This window comes from Phoenix dactylifera, chromosome 1, assembly GCF_009389715.1.
Source record: "Phoenix dactylifera cultivar Barhee BC4 chromosome 1, palm_55x_up_171113_PBpolish2nd_filt_p, whole genome shotgun sequence".
Lineage (NCBI taxonomy): Eukaryota > Viridiplantae > Streptophyta > Magnoliopsida > Arecales > Arecaceae > Phoenix > Phoenix dactylifera.
The window spans coordinates 14505484-14525019 of record NC_052392.1 but is presented as its reverse complement, the minus strand read 5'-3'; the positions used below and the strand labels follow the sequence as shown (position 1 = coordinate 14525019).

At 40.4% G+C, this 19536-nt stretch overlaps 1 protein-coding gene across 4 annotated transcripts; it reads right to left on the bottom strand.

Annotated features, from left to right (window-relative positions):
* Nucleotides 1-14020: 14020 nt before the first annotated feature.
* On the bottom strand, nt 14021-19110 carry LOC103712744 (E3 ubiquitin-protein ligase CIP8-like). Of its 4 annotated transcripts, XR_005512210.1 has the most exons (3): nt 17852-19110; nt 16374-16501; nt 14021-15558 (listed from the first exon to the last, which is right to left on the bottom strand). XR_005512210.1 is itself a non-coding variant. In XM_017844190.3 (2 exons), exons 1-2 carry the CDS (start codon nt 19054-19056, stop codon nt 15480-15482), a joined length of 1284 nt encoding a protein of 427 aa, XP_017699679.3. In that variant the 5' UTR covers nt 19057-19109; the 3' UTR covers nt 14021-15479. The 4 variants fall into 4 exon arrangements, 3 of the variants coding, with proteins under 3 accessions (XP_017699679.3, XP_026662602.2, XP_026662601.2); XM_017844190.3 differs by lacking the exon at nt 16374-16501 and having other exon boundaries at nt 17852-19109; XM_026806801.2 differs by lacking the exon at nt 16374-16501 and having other exon boundaries at nt 14021-15543; nt 17852-19109.
* Between the last annotated feature and the right edge of the window lie 426 nt (nt 19111-19536).

Genomic DNA, 19536 nt, shown 5'->3' with positions numbered 1-19536 from the left:
CTAGAGCCTAAACCTAGTTAGCGGCATACCAGGGTAGTTTCAGGCTCATTCTACTTTGCAACCCCTAAGCATCCCTTGATTGGCAGTTTCAACTAGGGTCTGGTTTTTGGACTGAATGCGATGGCTGACTTTATGAGGTTCACCTTCTTAACTGAAGCAGCATAGTAATCCTTGAGGATCCTCCTAAAGTCATGGCATTCTAAATAGAGGCTCGACCTAACAACAGGCAATCATCTACAAAAAGCAAGTGTGAAATTGGCTGGGCCCCTAGGCCAGGTACATAGGGGGCCAAGGCCTGGTCCAAGGTCACCACCAGCAACGCTCGAGAGAGGGCATCAGCACAGATATAAAGAGGTAGGAGGAGAGAGGATACCCTTGGCTCAGACCAACAGTGGAATTAAAAAAATCCATCGGCGTGCCGTTAATCAGGATAGCACAAGAAGGCGAGCACACACAGCTAACGACCCAACTAATCCATACACCATGGAAGCCAAAGTCCTCTAAGGAGGGTCGAAAAAAGTTCCAACTCATGCGGTCATATGCTCTCTCTCCATATCAAGCTTGAGAGCCATAAGACTTCGGCGGACCAGCATCCTCATCAAGTCAAACATAAACGCCTAGATAATCAAAACATTATCTTAGATGTTGTGCCCCTCAATAAATGCCCCCTGCTCCGGGCTGATCATATGGCAGAGGATCAGCTTCATCCTACAGACCAAGATCTTGGCAATAGCCTTATAAAGAGTAGAGCACAGTCTGATCGATCTATGACCAGGCTCAGAAGTGTTTCGTCCTTTTAGGACCAAAGTGATGAAGGTCCTCTTCCAAGCCTCCACCTTCCTCCCAATACTGAAAAGTATTGAATGACAGCCACCTCCTAATGATGAATAATGCCTCAGAATCCTTTGAAGAAGAAGGGAGGGGACCCATCAGGATCGGAAGCTTTATCCTTCACCATAGACCAAAAAGCTCCGCACACCTCCTCCAACGATACCTTCCTAACCAGAGAGGCATTCTCGGTAGCTGGAACCAACTCATCATGTGGTAGGAAGGTAGCCATCCATCTAGCTCCGAAGAAGTGAAATATCTTCTGCCTAATCTCCTCATCCTCGTCAATCCACTAACCGTTACTGTCCCATAGAGATTAAATCTGGTTTCTTTGCCTCCTGATGATCATGCACTGGTGGAAGAATCTAGTGTTTCTATCCCCCTTTTTGATCCATTGCACTCTCGATTTTTACTGCCACAAAATCTCCTACTGCTGAAGTAAGGAGTGGTGCATGGACACGCACCCTTTCGAAGCTCAGCCAACTCGATCAACAAAAGCTCACCATTCTGATCCTCCCTCGCCTGGAATGCGGCGATAGTAGCTTCAATGTCATCCACCCTCCTGGATACATTGCCAACCTCCCACTGATTCCACCTCTAAAGTCTACTCTTGAAGAGCTCCAATCTGCATGTCACCCCTGTATATAGCATCATCCCGCACCGAGATCCTCCACACACCACGAATAATATCCCAAGACTGGGGGTAAGAGGGCCAAAACTTCTCAAACTGGAAGGAGCTCCAAGAATCAAGGTTGGTCTCCATACTAATAAGCAGTGGACAATGGTTAGAAGTAATTCGTGGAGGTGGTGAACCTGGTAGTTGGGGAACTGTTGAATCCATCTAGCTATGGCAAAAGCCCAAATCAATTAGACCATTCATTCCAATGAACTCTCGAAACTCCATGAACTCAATCTTATCAGTTTAGGGCCTAGCTCCCCTTTTCTTCTAAGGACCATCAATGTAGTTGAAGTTGTCCGCCACTATCGGGGGGATGCCTTGCTCAATTAGGTTAGAGACCTCCTTCTAGAGCACACGACACTGTCTATAGTCAGTACTCGCATAAACTCCAAATAAGAGCCAAGGATTATCTATAAATTCAGAAATCGTGATAGCAACATGTTGGGTACAATTGTGGAACACATCCACCCTAACATCCCTCCTCCAAGCTACAACAATACCCCCCGCAAGACCTTGGGATTCAATGCCATAGAAGGCCCGAGAATGCTGGGAAGTGGTGCCAAACCCGAGTTAGGCTCCTGCAGATAGACGCGTCTCTAACAAAATGCACAACTCAGGGGCAAGCAACTGCACAAGTCTCCTGAAAGTAGTGAAGAAGGAGGGCTTTCCAACCCCCTAGCAATTCCACAACAAAATCTTCATTGATTAGTGGTGGGAGGCGACCTCCTAGCTTCATCCCTCATCCCGGCCATGACAACACGGGCCCGTTCAAAGTGGGCTGAGCTGCTACCATCCTCTGCACTGACTGTCTCTCCACCCAAAATCTCTCTGACCCAGTGGACCACAGTTTCATAGGAGGATTCATCCACACTGGGCCTCCACTAGGGATCACTGCTATTTTCTCCCTTTTCACCCGATGTACCAATAGTGGCACCACCCACCAGTAGATCTACTTGGGGTGCATCAGGCCCTTCCAACTCGAAAGTTTTCCAATTGGACCGACAGAGGGACCACAAGGGATGATGAGTCCTGGCCCGAGGTAGAATAACAAGACAATGCTGGGCTGCGAACCTCCTTCACCTCTAAGGAAGCAACAAGTGCCCTCAACTCCATAGACAAGGAGGGTTGACTTTGGTCGGGCACCGACGTGATAGCATCGGGCTGAAGGGAGAAGAGCATCATCGAGGACCAGAAATCATCGCCTCATCCTGCAAATTCCCATCCTCCTTGAGTTCTGGAGGAGGAGTTGGAGGGCCAGATGCCCTCGGCTTAGACATCGGAGAGGATCGATCGTGGTCAGCTTGAAGGACCATCGTCGATGACACAAGGGAGGGCGTTCACAGATGGGAATCAAAAGTCGACATCTTCATCGCCACGGGAGACACACCTGTTGTGGTCCAAATCTGGCCCGAGGGTGACCACGCCAGAGGAGTCGAGGGAGCCACTGAGGCGTCAGAGAAGAGGGCAAGATCTGCCACCCGCACGCCGGAGTACCTGTTAGAAGTATGCCCTAGAAGCCAATGTGGCTGACGTATATTTATAATCTAGGGCACAAATTTGTAATTTGACTCTTATCAATAAATAAGATTGGGCAATTTGTTTTTCATTCATATTTGTATGTGTCCATGAATCGTCCAAGAAATTAATAGATGATGACACATATTCTCAAGAAGTTGAGAATTTGAGGCATGTACTATTAGGTATTAATTTCTAAATGCTTCTAATCGATTGATCCATCACGAGGGACGGTGATCGATCCGATAAGATTAGTGCACAGATCACTTAGTTAGATGGATGAGTCTTGAGTCCACAGTGTAGAGACACTGGAGTGATTATGCAAGTACTTGTTAGAGAACAAGATACTGAGCGTGACCAAAGAAAGTAGTCACATGGATGTCTATCCACTCGTCAATGACTACTTATACTGCAGTTGTGTGACTGGTCCTTTGACCTGCGATGCCTCAGCTATTCACTATGAGGTTGCTGTAGTTTGACGAGCATGTGAACTTGGACCCTAGCCATTCGGATCCTTGTAGTGTGGATTGGCTGCAATAAGTTCATTTTGGAATAAGGTTGCATCTAGAAGGGATCTATCGACCTTGATATATTAGGAGTGATCCTATATGATTTATGAGACTGAGTTCGATAAATTTCTGACCAGATATTTTGGAAAAAGAGTTTTCCATATCTCGAATTGAAAGTCGAATAAATTAGACATATGACAGACGATGGGGTTTGACGAGTTATCCATAACCTCCGTCATGTCAGGATCCATGATAGAGGGACTGTATCATACGCTAATTGCACCTAGAGGTTCAGATATTCTATTCTGCTTGGTTGCCACCATATACTGCTAGGTGTCACTAGTGGATTGTAAGACTCGAAGGCATTTACTTGGTGATCAATGAACCTTGAGAATAGAACTGAAATTGTTTCAGTCCACTGAATGATATTGAGATAGAGATCTCAATATATCTCACTACCAGTCAGAGTAGAACCTACGAGGTCATACACATAGAGGATTTAATTAGTCAGACTATCATAATTATGATTTGGAATCACAATAGAAGCCAATCATCAATATGATTGGTGATTGAATTAACCCACTAAGTGTTAGTGAGTTAATGGAAGAAGAATTAAGTGGAATTGAATGCAATTGGATTGCAATTGGGCTGATTTAATGAGCCAAATCAAATTGGGTTCGACCCAAATTGATTGGGTTCATGATTGGGTCTATTTGATTAAACCAGGATTTGTGCGGATTTTAAAGTCCACATGTCGTCGTAGGATGAATATGACTTAAGTCGTGTTCACACTATGCGGACTTTAAAGTCCACATGGCGTCGTAGGATGCATGCTCTCAAATTAATTATCCTAATGTGATTAGGAGTTAGCCTAAGTCCTAATTTGATTAGGAATTAGGCTTATCTAGGAAATTAATCAAGACCTAATGTGATTAGGAAATTGATTAAATGGACACATGTCATGTATCTATTTGATGGCGCCATGAGCACAAGGATTGGACACTTGGCATTAATCCAAGGGTGAGTTATTATCCCATACTCCTAATAAGATTAGGAGAAGCCCTAAACCCAATCTATAAAAGGGTAGCAAGGGAGACATCATGGAGCAATTCTCTCCTCTTTCTCTCCACGTCTCCCTTTCTCTTTTCTTCTCCCTTCCCACGGTAGCAAGAGGCTTCTCCTCTTCCTCCCATGGTAGCAAGGGATATCTTCCTCTTCCTTCTCCAAAGTGTTGAAAGAAAGAAGAAGAAGTAAGGGAAGAGAAGAGATCAACTCGCCAAGGAAGAAAGGGTTCTTCCTTCACGCCTCAAGCCCTCTCTTCTTCCTTCATTCTCCACGGCAGCAAGGGGACTCGTCTTCCTCTTCATCCACGGGAGCTAGGCAAGGAAGATCCATACTTAAAGCTTCATCCCTCATCTTCCTCCATTGCAAGCAAGGTTGAAGAAGAAAAGGTTCTTCTTCAAAGAGGTATGTTGTTAATTTTTCTTCCAATATCATGATAGTCATGAGAAGTCTTTGCAAGAGGCTAGCACTCTGGTAAGACCCTATCTCAGATGATTAGATCCTCGTGTGGATACCTGTAGAGGCCGGACACATGTGCGGCTTAACGAGGAACCTAAAAAGATCATTAGGCTGCGGTGTTCTAGTTAATGCAGTGGAAAGTACAATTTCTAGCATTCCAAGCTTGTTTGCACATCTATCTATTAAAAATATTTGTCATTTTAATCGTTAATTTTTAACGGCATTAGATGGTATGAGTATATATGCAAAAACAAGGATAAAAAAAAGGTAACATAGCAAAACAAGTATTTTACGAGGGTATACATGTAAATATCAATTTTGGGAGGGTATTCATGCAAAATTCGATATTTAGGAGGGTATTAATGCAAAAAATCTTAATTTTTTATTAGCCTGGACTGATCCTCCTCCTAACACGTTAAGCTTTTGGGCTGTAAACACATGAAAACTAGTATAAAAACCTAGCCCATTGTGTATTACAACTTTTTATTGGTCATATGAACCCCTCTTTGGGAGATACCAAAGTCAAGAAAAATCTGGTAGGGTTGAGTAGGACCCGAGCCATTTGTAAGCCTCTCTTTCTGAAGTAGGAACCAATTCTGACGTGGACATCATAAGTTGGTGGGAGAAATTGCCATAGTATCATATTGACTAATAAAAAGGATGTTTCTATCTTCCAACAGCTTAAGCTTTTGAGCTGTAGATCCGTGACACTTCCTAGACCGAACCTGAGTTTGGATCCTCTACAATGCTTGTTTTGCACCATAGAGGACTGTATATATCTGGATAGCCACCACATCACCTATTTTAGAGACGGAAAAGTGTCTTGTTCGTTTTTCTTTGCTACCTAGCATTATTCATAGTCGCTCCAGTGCTCTTGTTGGAGGTTAGCCAACAAACCAAATTTTAGGAAAAACTGTCAGTTCAGCATTCGCATCGATATGGTCGAAAATATGCATCTCATTTTAAAATGTACTGTGATGCTAATGTTACGATTTTCAAACCAAGACAAAACAAAATATTGCCGACTCACAGCTAAAGAATTAAAAGGAAAGAAACTTTAACATGTATTTCCTCCGGAACCGCCCTTGCTTTATATCTGCTCCAAACAAAGCACCAATCAAGCTTTTACGTGTACCACAAATGAACCTGCTGATCAGTTAAGAAACCAGCAATTCCTTAGCACGTTGCATTTGAACAGTGTATCTGCGATATCGACATTCTTAAAATTCGAAAACTGATGATATGATGTGGTACACAAAAACCCATAAAACATGTAAGAAAATATCAAAAATATAAATAAATGTACATCATTCTATCAACTTAAGCTTTTGGGACAAACGGTGATTTTAACAGGATATCAGAGCAGAGATCCTGAGTTTAAACCCTATCTGGTCCACATGTGAGAAGAAGTGTAAAAAAATATAAAATAAACAAATAAATCTACTTCATCCTATCAGCTTAAGTTTTTGAAACAAGTGGTGATTTTAACAAAGCAGATCAGCTGATCCATCAAAATTACAAAAATGTCAGTCTGTCCATTTGGAGCCTGACATCTACCTAGCTCTCGAGAGAGAGGCCGACACTAGTCAGTGTTGATGCGCGTTCAGCACTTCTTTGTGGAAAGACCCAGATTGTGATACAGTCGAGCGAGCTGTCACATAACCATGCACAAATCTAAATATATATGTATGTATCTGAGGTTATCAATCTGCTTGTTGAAATTACTCTGTGATTAGTTTTCAAGTTATCGATTTGCTTCTTGAATAGCTCCAACAAGAAATCCTTGCAGATAAACTTGATAGCCTCCAAATGATCATTGAACCTTGGGCAATCCATTGTGTATCTGACCATAAACAAGAGAACATGACAGGATGTGAGCCTAAATATCAACTACAGGATGCATCCTCTCTCCAGGAATAGCAAACATATGATATGAAGCCAAGTGTATATTTAAAATGAAGAAATTTAAAACATGACCAAGCCAAAGGGCATGCACAGATTCATGGTCATTGAATCTTGGAGAACCTACATTATCTTGATTGTGAGAAAATGTGGGAGTGGATTTGGGTATAATACTACGAAAATTGAGCTCCCAAAAAAGTTTAGTTAAGGAAGCAGCTAGAAAGCAGGGTGATATTCCGAAGAGTGAGAAAAGAGATAGAAGGAGAGAGTGAGAGTTATCATTCTTAGTAAGGAGCGTGAGAAAGCCTTTTTGCATGGCTCAATATTTTAATTAAATATTTTTTCTCTCTCTAAATTAGTTTTCTTCTAGTATCTTTTTTCTGTTTTTTGTTTGGTGTTTGTTCTAGATCTTGAGCTGGCACGGTTGATCTACTTCACGTAGCATACCGTTCTGCATGGTATCAGAGCGAGGTTGGAGAGTAGTTGAGCAATTTGCAACTTCGATAAAATTTATTCGGAGTGCAAATTTTTAGAGTGGCGACTTGATTGTTGGTGGTTCGTGTGTTGATAGCTTAGTGTAGTTGAAGAGCTTCTAGTAATTCACTGTGCAGTGGTGCAACTGTGTGAACTCTTGTTTTAGTGATTCGAGATGTAAATCACCATGTGTTGAGTGATTGTTGCTCCCTTATATGATTTTGATGAGCCCAAAATACTTGAGTATATTTTATATTATACTAATGAATTCAAGTGAGTGTTTCAGGGAATATACTGCAATATACATTAGAATGACTTAGAAAGTGGTTCAGGATTAGAAAGATCAATTATTATAATGTTTGGATCCATTTTTATCTTGCCCTGAACTCGAGTCGACTCCAAGGTTTCGTGAGTCGACTCTGGCACAAAAGATTGTATCTGGCACGACCTCGAGTCGACATCCAGGTTGGGCGAGTTGACTCCGGATAGATTGGCTAAAAGCAGAATTATCGAGTTTAGAGCGCGAGTCGACTCCACCTGAGATTGAATCGACCCCAGAGAAAAGACAGAAGATCTATTTTTCAACCTAACTGATATCGAGTCGACTCCGACTGTTACCGAGTCAACTCCAATAAAAAGACAGAAGATCTATTTTTCAACCTAATTGATACCGAGTCGACTCCTACAAAAAGACAGAAGATCTATTTTTCTACGTAACTGATATCGAGTCGACACATAAAAATCGCGAGCTGATGCCAACTTTTGGCGAGCTGACTCCAGACGACACGAGTCGACTCTGATGAGAAAAGACAGAAAGACTAGTTTCTGGCACACTGAGATCGAGTCGACACTTAAAGATCGCGAGCCACCTTTAACTTTTGGCGAGCCGACACTAGATGACGCGAGTCGACTCCAACAAGAAAAGGCAGAACGATTAGTTTCTGGCACTCTGAGATCAAGCCGACACTTAAAAGACGTGAGTCGTCTCCAGAATATCACAAGCCGACTCTTGGAGGATAGTCGGGTAAGTACTTTTAAAAGATAAAGTGGGGAAGTCGTCACCCGAAGAAAATGAGTCGACTCCAGCTACAGTCGAGTCGTCTCCAAGTCGCGCGAGTCGACTCCAATCTCAATGGTCATATTGTCAGGTTGCACAGTTGAGTCAGAACGACTCTTTCACCTTTTATAATGGTTAGTTTTCAAAAAGGAGGCCTCTGAAAAGTGTTTAAAAAGAGAAAGGAGACAAGAACAAAGTATCTATTGAAGAGCATTCAAGTTTATATCCACCAAAAAGGATTGGAGCCTTTCTCAAAGCAAATAGAGGAGTAATTGCCCCAACATCAAATTCAGGAGTACTCTCCTCATTCAAGGCTCGGTTAACTGATCCTCAACCACCAGCATATTCAAGAGAGGATCCAGAAGAGAAGAAGCCATATCCTACTTCAACATAAAATCTATTTGAAAGCTTTTTCTCTTTAATATTATTTTTATTGTGCTGTAATTATATAATTTTTATGTTCTGTTAGTATACTTGATTCAATCAGGGGATTGAATTAAGGGGAACAAGGTTGGTTGGTGAACCAGTGTAAAACCAGCAAGATAGGTTGTGGTTGGTGAACCAAGAAAAACCAACTGGGTTAGATTGTAATCCAGGGTAAAATAATTAGTTTGGTTGTAGTCGGTGATCCTGTGAAAACCGACTGAGTTCGTTGTGATCTTGTGAAAACAACAAGTTAAGTTGTGAGCTTGTAAAACAACTGACTATAATCAGAAAGATTAGAGTAGAATTTCCAAAAGAATTTGGGAAGTGGACGTAGGAGCAGGGTTGGCTCCAAACCACTATAAAACTTATTATGTTTGTGTTGTGGTTCCTTGAGTATCACATTTCCATTGCTTTCTTTATAGCTAAGATTTATTTCTTAGATTAAAATCAAGAAAGCTTTCATAATCTCATTTGATATTCAGAAAAGAAACTAAAGTTATTATTCAAAACCTAATTCACCCCCCCCCCCCGGTTGTCTATTGGGCAACACCATGGTTGATGCTACTATCTTCTTTCTTAATCGATTCAATAAACCTGACCTCACCAACATCAATATGGCTTTTGCTACTACCACTTCTCTCTATACGTTGAACAACACCTGTTATCTAATTTGAAAGGCTATTGTCAAGTCTTATTTGATAAGAAAAGATTTATGGGATATTTCGGATGAGTCAAAGATGATGCCAACAGCAGATACTCTCAATGGTGAGGTTACGAGAAGCAAGTAGAATCTAAAATCTAGGAAGATAATGTTGATTATCCAATTTTTAGTTGATAAAGAAAATTATCTCTATATCCAAGATATACAAGAGCCAAAGAAAGCGTGGGATATTTTTGTGGTTGTCCGCCCAAGTTCTAACAAGGTGAGACATCTAAAAGTTGCTTGAAGAGCGAATTTTAGTCCATGCTTCCCTAAAAATTCGAAAGAAGATCAGAACAGGTTTAAAGATAAAAATTTGAATAGGGGGAACTTGATCAATTAAATACTGGTTCAGGTTTTGAAGACTCAAAGCATAGCAAAATTGATTAGCTTGAGGGTCAATCAGATCCAGAAGAAAATCTGGAAGAGGAGGAGCTTGATCACTTGGATGCTATATTAAGTTCAAAAAAGATCATGATTGAAGTTGCTCGGGAAGAGTCAAAGGATGCAATAATTAATCCGTCTATAGAGATCCTTACTAAGGAATCAAATAATGTAGAAGAGTTTTGTGTCCGGCTATCCAAAATTGAATATTTCTTATGAAGATTTAGTCAACAATGAGGTTGAAAAGCTGACTAATCTTGAAGTAGTTTCGGAGATCAAGTAGAAAGAAGATATGTTTGGTGGAGATGATTCATGTCAAGCCTTTGTACTCGATAAGGGTTTTAGTATACTAATTGATTTTGAAGCTACTTCAAAGTTCGAGGTATTAGAAGACTCGATGTACAAGAATTTGATTTTATATGTAAAAGCCAATTGCATGCAGATACTCAAAGCTACTCAAGTGGATGTATGTGAATATAGCCAAAGCTTTACTATTGATTTTACAGGTGTGCAGGTAATGACCAATGTTTTGGTAAGCAATGATTATAACTAGCAACTTGATACTCGTTTGGAGAAGTTTGATGCCCAAATCTCGACATTGTGACTATAGAGTCAATGCTAAGGAAAAGTATTGCAGAACATCGTCGATTTTGATATATGCATCAAAAATAACGAGCTAACAAAGGAGTTAGTATTCGAGCCCTTGAAGGAGTTCTACCATTCAATTATTGGTTTGACAAGTTGTTACATGTTGTTAATGCGATAATAATGACAAAGGTTGTTGTAGCATTTCACAACATAGACAAGTTCAATATTATTAGACTAGACTTTGCAATGAGTGAGAGTGTTGAGATTCATTGCTAAATCCTAATCGTTGGTCATTAGTTTTAATAACTTTAGGATTCTATTTCTAATTTTATTCTACTTAGTTATTCCTTCTAAAATAGTCATCTAATATTATTTTTTAGTTGGTGTTGGTTTTTGAATTTGAGTAGGAATCAAACCTCCCACCCATTGATGCTCTTGTTGGGAATTGTATCATAAATGTCAGTCGTCAGCATGTTGATGATTGAATTTTGCAAATGAATTAACAAATCAATAAAGTATTTTTTGGCATTATTCATCATTTTACATCTTCAAATAAACTCTTATATGATGAAGTCCTTAGGACTTATTAATGATAAAGAAGGATTTATCTTCGAGTCCCTAAACCAGTTCGCGACCAAATGATATGTTGTTATAAGGACAACAACATTATCGAGATTAGGTCATTGTGTGATATATACGTTGGTTGTCCTCTTAATTAAGGAGTGTGGAGACACTGGTATGCCACACAGGTGAAGTGTAGGAGTACATTTCACTGAATGTGACCAATTTCGAAACACTCTACTGTCGAGACATGTTCCGAGTGGATATGGGTATAAGTATCCCTCAGACCTAAGATCACCATAGTGATTAGCAAGCAACTCACTGTACTTTAGTACCGGACTACCTGAATTTCTAATTCAGTGACGGAAGGTCACTGGGTGTAGTCAAGTACTTGCGTAGTCAGTTGTGAGTTAAGATGGAATTAACCCCTCCTGGAAACAGGAGATAATGTCTTGTGATTAATTCAGCAAAACCTTGGCCAAGGTAATCCCAGTGAGGAGTCACGGGATATCTAAAGTTAATCACATAATGGATGTACTAATTATAGGGTTGACAGTGAGCTCTAAGTCATCCTGGCATTAGGAGTCAAAGAGATGAATTATACAGTAATTATAGTCCAGGGTTCTAGAATATTTGCTTCGCATATATTCGGCCTATCCGAATGTCGGGTACCATTGCTAGATGGTTACATCGATTAGTGTAGGAAGTCGTCCTATACTACTGGCTTAGGTTCGAACCTATGAGGTCACGCGCATAGAAGTTTTCTGATTGATCAAGAAGGCTGATGAATGATTAAGAATCATTCAGAGGTAATTTGGTCAATTTGATTGGCAAATTATCTTATAAAATAATTAAAGTAATTATTGAAGGATTAATTAGTAATTAAATTACTAATAAACTCAATTTGATTGAGTAATTGAGCTAAGGATGAGCCAAATTGAATTGGATTCAACTTTGGGCTCAATCAGGATTTTGACCTGATTGGATTAGGTCAGAACAAAAAAGACTTAAGTTGATCAAATTAATTTTAAATTAATTTGTTCTTAATTGGGGATTGGTCTAATTGGATTAGGTCCAACACAAAGTAATTAATTCAATTTGATTGAGTTTGATGAGCCAAAATTGAATTGGATTCAATTTGAGCTCAATCAGAGTTTGACCTAATTAGATCGGGTTCAATTAAAATGCTTTGTTTTAATGCACGTTTGACCTAATTCGATTAGGTACAACCCAAGAAAATTAGGCTCAGATGATGTGGCAATTAGTGGTGACATGAAATTGGATTTCATGAATTTTGAATAAATTCAAAATTATACATAGCGCATGGAACCCTAGCATGACACATAGCGACATTGTTTGATGTTTGAATTTGAATTCAAACATTAAGCAATATATTCAATGATTTCATACGTCAAATAACTTTCCAAGGTGGCGTGTGAACCTCTGAATCATTTAATTCAAATTTCAAATGAAATATGTGCGACAAGAAGAGGAGAAATTCTGCCACATGGATTTCTAATTCCTCCCCCGTTGCGCATGTGTTTAAAGTTTGGATTTAAATCAAATTTGGTTGAGATCTAATTTGGATTGTTCCTATTCCATTGATGCGCCAACTAAAGGAGGATTTCAGGAGCTAATTTTCGAATTTTGAATGAAATTCGAATGCCATTAAAGGGGGTCAAAGATAGGCGCCGGCAACACAATTCTTTTGCAGCCTTCTTCCTCACACGCCTCCTCCTCCTTTTCTTCTCCATTTTAGCTAGGGTTTTTAGGGTGAATATCTAAAAGATTCAAGATCAGATCTGAGTCCTCTACTTTCCCTACAAACCTTATCTCCATCTGCTTCAAGACGATTGATCAAGAGTTGATTGAATTTCGGCGAGCAGATTTCAGCCTTCAAGTATTCTGCAGCTGCTAGCACTGTTGCGGAAGAAGATTCTTCAGGGCTTCGCATGTACTTCTCGTAGAGGTCATTCGTGTGCGTGGCTGCGAAGTCAAGGATCAGATCCACAACTTTCACCCATCATAAAAGGTATTAATCTAGCGTTAATCATTTATTATGGTGTCAAGGTCTAGGTCCGATTTTCCAAGGTTTTACCCTCTTTTGGGGCTCCTCACGGAGATATCTCCAGAATCCATTCGATGGATATGCGGAGATTAATTGGAATAGAGTTCTTAAGTTTCAGATTTGATAGTTAATCATGCATAAAAGTTTTAGTATAATTGTTTAAACGATTCCGACATAATCCTATGTGTTCTTAAGGCGCTGATTTCTAGATTTGATATTGTAAGCATGCATGAATTAATTTGTTTGATTCATTTTTCCGCTGCGTTTTTGAAACTTAAAAAAAACTATGTATGGCTTGATCTCCGGGTACGTAGGCAATCTGATCAGGTTCAGCCATGGATTTTAAAAAAAAAATTCAGCATGCTAAACACCGAAGAATCTAGGATCCACTTTCACTATTTAAGGGGAACATTGTTGTCTCCTTTAGTAGTATGAAAAAGAGAAAGAAGAAGAGAGCGAGCTTTTTATGGCTCAATTTTTTAATTAAATAATTTTTTCTTTCCTAATTATTTTTTTCAGTATTTTTTTTTCTGTTTTTTGTTTGGTGTTTGTTCCCGCACTTCTGCTCCAAGTAACCCACTGTTCTACAATTCTAACATGATGCCACGGCTAAAATTTTGCACTAAAACGTAATGAAGAGTAGATATACCCGCAAGAGATATATCATAAATAAGTGCAATTCATCTCCGCTCTGATATTAATTTTCACAAAAAGAACCCAATTCTTTATAAATTACCAAGAAACAAAATGAAAAGCGCCACAGCTTAAAAGGCTACACCCTAAAACTCAAGAAGATTACAAATACGCAGAAGAACTTATTAAAAGAAGTGAGATTTATCTTCGCAAGTTTTAACTTCCCACATGATTGGAAGAAAAGAAGTCGATTTTTATAGAAATTGATCGATTTTTTGAGAAAAAAAAATCTAGAGGAGAGGCAAGTGAGCTGATGGCCGACCTAGAAGCCGATGGCCTTGATCCAGCGAGCGCCGAGCTCAGGCTTGGAGAAGTAGAAGCGGTCGCAGTAAGCCAACATCTCCATGATCAAGCCGTCTACGCATCTCTAAGCCACCTCCCTTCCCATCTCCGCCGCCGCCGATTCTTCTCCCTCTCCCGGCTACCGCTCCGGGTCCCCCGACCCTTCGTTAAGCAAGCGGACGACGACGTCGGGGAGCATTCAAACTTGTCTAACATAAAAATGTTAGATGGTTGAGGTCCAGCTCTTGTCTTACGTTCAAACTCTTTATAATATACTCATAAAAAGGTTAGATGGTTGGGTGCCACGACCTGTTTAGCATTCAAACTCTTTATAATATAGAAAGTAATAATCTTTTTCCAAGTAGATATCACCGCGAGATGGAAAAAATTTACAAGCAACTGAGATCCAACTCAAAGAAAAGTAGTGCTTTCCAACGATTCCTAAATAATATGACTGTTAAGCCAATTTCAGAGAAGAGGTGGATAACACAGTCCGCTGCTTGCAGAAGAATCCAAAATTAATACACTTTTAAAAGAAAGGGTTTGCCTCCAGCAGATGTTAAAGTCATCAGCTTTTTTTCTTGAGAAAGATAAAGCAAGGGTAGATGCATCAACCTAAAAGCAAGTCCGCTTCAACAACAACAATAAAAAGAGATCAAAAGTAATTGAAACCTCTAAAATCACTTCAACTTTAAGCAATACATCACTGACATCTTCCTGTACTTAGGATTAGACTTCTCCGGTGGATCATTAATTAATTCACTGTTACTGGATCACCAAAATTATATACCATTTGAGAGTGAATCCTCTCTAAGTGGAAACTTGCCTATATAGCAGATCAGGTGCAGAATGCATTTTCCTGAATATCAGGAAGCCTGAAGTAAATACAAGAATCTGTTCCGATAAAGCAAGACTCCTCTCGTCAAAATGATGTGCCTCACTGCCAATTATCTTGCATATTTGCTAAAAGTCAAAGGTCATGCTTCCGGTATTTCAATATTTGGGAGTGTCCCCATGCACATTCACACACAAGTTCACCAAACAAATTTTGATTCAGCAATACTTAATGTACTCTCAAGAGAAGAAACATTATAAGCATTAGAAGTGTGCATATATACAAATATTGAGACATGCAGAGCTACACAACATGTGAAGCAAGGCAAGAGACATACCTGCTAGAGAGAGAGAGAGAGAGAGAGAGAGAGAGAGAGAGAGCCACCCGCACTATAATTACCTGGGCCCAAATATAGAAGGATGCATAACCCAAGACTCGAACACAAATCCTTTGATTGCTAAAGAGAGGGGTCACCAGTTTTAAGAAGAGGAAAGAACCTGTCCGCTAATCCCATCCTACCTCTGCGAGAGAGAAGCCTGAAAAATTGATTTTTCTGGCATAACTAAGGAAAAGTAACAAAGAAATAAGTAAAATAAAGGCAGATAAAGAAGAGGAAAGGGGGGGAAATCCTTTTCTTTTAATCTCATTCCACATATAAAAGTTGACCACCAGTGGCCTTCGCATCAAAATTTTAAGTCTTTTAATGGTTTAAAGATGGAAAAAATGTGGTATAGATCTAAATTTATTAAAACATAACAAAAATTATTGGTTTTTCAACTTTACTTATCTATAGTTATCTTTTATCCTTTCTTTTTTTCCTCTTTGGTTTTGGCTAGTTGAGATGGATCCAAGGCTTTGTCTTCAGGGCACTTCATACCCTTCTATTTGAAAATCTTCCGGATCAAAACCCTGAAGAAACCATATCTACAAAAGAAATCTAAGACATCAACCCTAAAATCAAATAAAGGGTTCTGTGAGAGATCCATTGGAAGATTGCTCTGCAACAACAATGAATTCACAGTCCTTTGAAAAGACACAATTCTACTGGATGGTTCATCTCCTATCAACTGCGATCATGCTCAACAGAGAAAGAGACATCTTAAAAGAGAACTTGATATTTCAAACAACAATTCTCCCTTTCATAACAAGGAAACCACGGTATCATAATAGAATGATTGTTAAGTATGACTGAATAGCAAACTGGAGGAAGGCTCTTCCATCGCAATCCCCTGACCCAATTTCCAAGCAATTTGTGTAAAAATAAGTGGATAGATAATGAGAAGTAAATTAATGCAAGTAAGCCACAAATATGTTTTGAAAAGTAAAATTGAGAAGAAAAGGCAGGCACGACCTTTGCAGGAAGCTTGAAATATCCAGAAGCATTGAAAGAAAGACAATCTGATTTAATGCTTCAAATATGACAATCCATAGTCAAAAAAATTGACAGGCAGTGATTTGAGCAGTGATGATTTCCACAACCTAAAACAAAACATTCAGGTCCTCATAACAGCATGGTTTTCTTTCATTGTTCTCGGAGTCTAGTATTGATATGGATAAAATCAAATATATTCAAATAGTGTGCCCACCAAAAATATGTTTAATAGTAGCTCTCTCTATAGCAGCAATTGGTTTTACAACTGAGAAAAAGAATTGCTTTGCAATCTTCTTACTATTCCCCATGGTGGATAGCACGCCTTAAGTTTTTCTTCATCAATGCTACCTTCTATTTACATACACATGATATTGCAGGTTTCATGGATTTTCGATGCACTCTGCATAGATGACTGCATCACATGCTATTGGAGTGACTGTCCATTTCAGCTGCATGCAGTTTTTATACAATGTTATGCGGAACCTCAAGATTAACTTGACATAAAGTAATACAAAGGATTCAAGGTTCTCTCTCTCTCGTTTTAAATCATAATTATAATGTTTACAACACCAGACCAAGTCCCCAAACCCCCAACCTCGCTCCCCCACCCCCCAACCCCTGGGGTTTCCCTGGAAAAGAAAGCGAAAAAAGGAAAAAGAAAAACTATGGGCTTCTCACACCAACCAATAGTTCTTCCATTCATATAGATTGAGAATAGTCTTGCGCCTTCTAGTGTCAAGAGTACAAGATGGAGTCAGATAACTCAAAAATATCACTCAAAAAGTCAACTCTGCTGTTGTGATGTATACTCATTGCCCCCCTTTAAATTGACATCATGAAGCGTGCCATTTAATTAACCAAAGTCATTGGTGCAAGACACCTGGCGGACTGTTTTTGAGTATTTTTTCTGAGTTACTGTAACATTGCTCTTAATGAAGTGCTATAACATTAGTTCTCGATTGATCTAAGCGAGCCTGGTTGCAACAGATTTAAATACCTTTTTTGTTGCAACACAAGCTGATAAACAAGCACCAGATTAACACCTTCTTATTAAGAACAGATTAAAAATGAATTTCTTCAGAAATACAAATCAGCCTTAACAAGGGATATTCTCACAAACAATTGTCATGGTTGGATGGATAACAAGTACATAGAAAGAGCCAATCAACCCAAAGCAACAGGAAATATGATAGCACTAATAATGATTTACATTTAGTCAGAAAAGATTTGTATACAAAACTACAAACCATTTAACATCTTCATCAACCAATTTTCAAATGACCCGACTTAAAATCTTAAGAAGAAAATAATAGAGGTTCAATGTTTTCCCTATTACATGAATACAACAGCATCAGGAAATTACCTCGATCATCATCATCACCACCATCATCATCAAGAAGGGAAGAAGTTGTTTTGCATACAAGTCCTAAGATTCAGGGAACATTTCAAAACCATACCTGGCCCTCGACGACGACTCCATCGATCCAGCACAAGTGGCCCTTCGAGCCCTCTGATTCTCGTACTCAGGATCATCGGTCGGCAGCTCATAGCGGCACACAGGGCAGGTGTTCCGAATCCCAAGCCACGGCACAATGCAGCCCCCATGGTAGTGATGCGAGCAGGGCAGCCGCTTCGCTGTTTCTCCCAGAGAAATCTCATCTTTGCAAACCGCGCAAAAGATGATATCGTTGGCCACATCTTCTTTGGTAACGACAACCGACGGAAGGTTCTCGACCACCGATTGGGCCGCCGGAGGGCTACCCTTGATCGAGCTGTTCTGTTCGGTGAATTGCCCGAACAAGATCTCATACTCCGAGGGGTCGACGACATCGTCGCGCTCATCCCCGAGATAAGACTCGGCATCCTCCAGTTCCATCAACGAGTTTCCACCGATGGTGTTGACGGCCAAAAGGACCTCCCAGTTAAGGTTCCTCGCCTCTTGTTCATCGATCTCGACGTCCAATAACTCCTCCTCTCTTTGAGTGGATCCCGATAACTCCTCGTCGTCGCCAACCATCATGCTAAGAACCTCCCTCTCGTCGAGGCGGCCATCGACCTCCTCCCACTCGAAATCCTCATCCAGGTCCCCCCTCCGGTCGTCCTCGATGCGGAGGCAGTCCCAACAAAGGGGGGACGGCAGATCGTCCGATCGGTAGCCGCCGGCATCGGAATTCGAGCCTCCGGCGGCAATCTGCTCGTCCTCCGAGTCCGAATCGGATCCGGGTCCGACGATTCGCAGGCCCTCCCCACCGCGGGAGGGAGCGTCGTGAGGGTGCTCGGACCTCCCGTGGCGGTCGACGAAGAAATCTGCGCCGCCCCGGATTTCTTGGTCGTCGTCGAACCCTAACCCCGGGCCCAGGCCAAGGTAATCCGAGCCCATGTCCTCGGCCCCATCAAGAACGCGGAAGTCGGCGGGGTCTAAGATTTCGGCGCGGCTGCGGGGCGAGGGGTAGGAGGATGGGGAAGAGAAGGCGGGGAGTATGAGGCCGGGGGAATCGAAGGTAGGCGAAGGAGGGGAGAGTGGGAGATCGAAGGAGAAGAAGGGGGGGAGGTCGAGGGTTTCGGGGTTGTAGTCTTCTATGTCGACGTCTTCGTCTTCGTCGCCTTCGCCTTCTAAGACTTCCTCGAAGGGGAGGAGGAAGAGCTCGGCGACCTTCGCCATGGAGGGCCCGAGAGAAAGGGGGATTTGCGATTCAGTTTCAGATTTTTGGCTTTTCTCCAGGATACTGAAGGCTGAAGGACGGTGCGCGTGCGAATGCAAGTGTGCGACCATTTTGAATCCAAAATTTTTTTACATAGATATCCTTTTACTTACTGAATTTTGCATGAATATTTTTTCAAAATTAATATTTGATATATTTTTTGTAAAACTCTATTATTGTACAAATGCCTGTAATATAACGATTATTCTAACGGTGCTAAGAAAAATTATATTTATATTAATTAAAAATAAAATAAAATTTTAAAATTACATTATTGTTTCTGGTCTTCTTCCACCTGCTATCGGGATTTCGATCTATTTGCATATCTATCTATTAAGAATATTTTAATCATTTTAATTTGAAACCGTTAATTACAATTAATTGTCAAAATTATAATATCCTCCACTTGATGCGTTGCAACAGAAAAGAGCCAAAGATAT

Excerpts from the sequence above, each read along its gene's own strand:
- LOC103712744 (XM_017844190.3), bottom strand. The coding sequence starts at position 19,056 with ATGGCGAAGGTCGCCGAGCTCTTCCTCCTCCCCTTCGAGGAAGTCTTA. Across the intron at positions 15,559-17,851 it reads GAGTCGTCGTCGAGGGCCAG|GCTTCTCTCTCGCAGAGGTA; the intron begins GTATGGTTTTGA and ends TCAATTTTTCAG.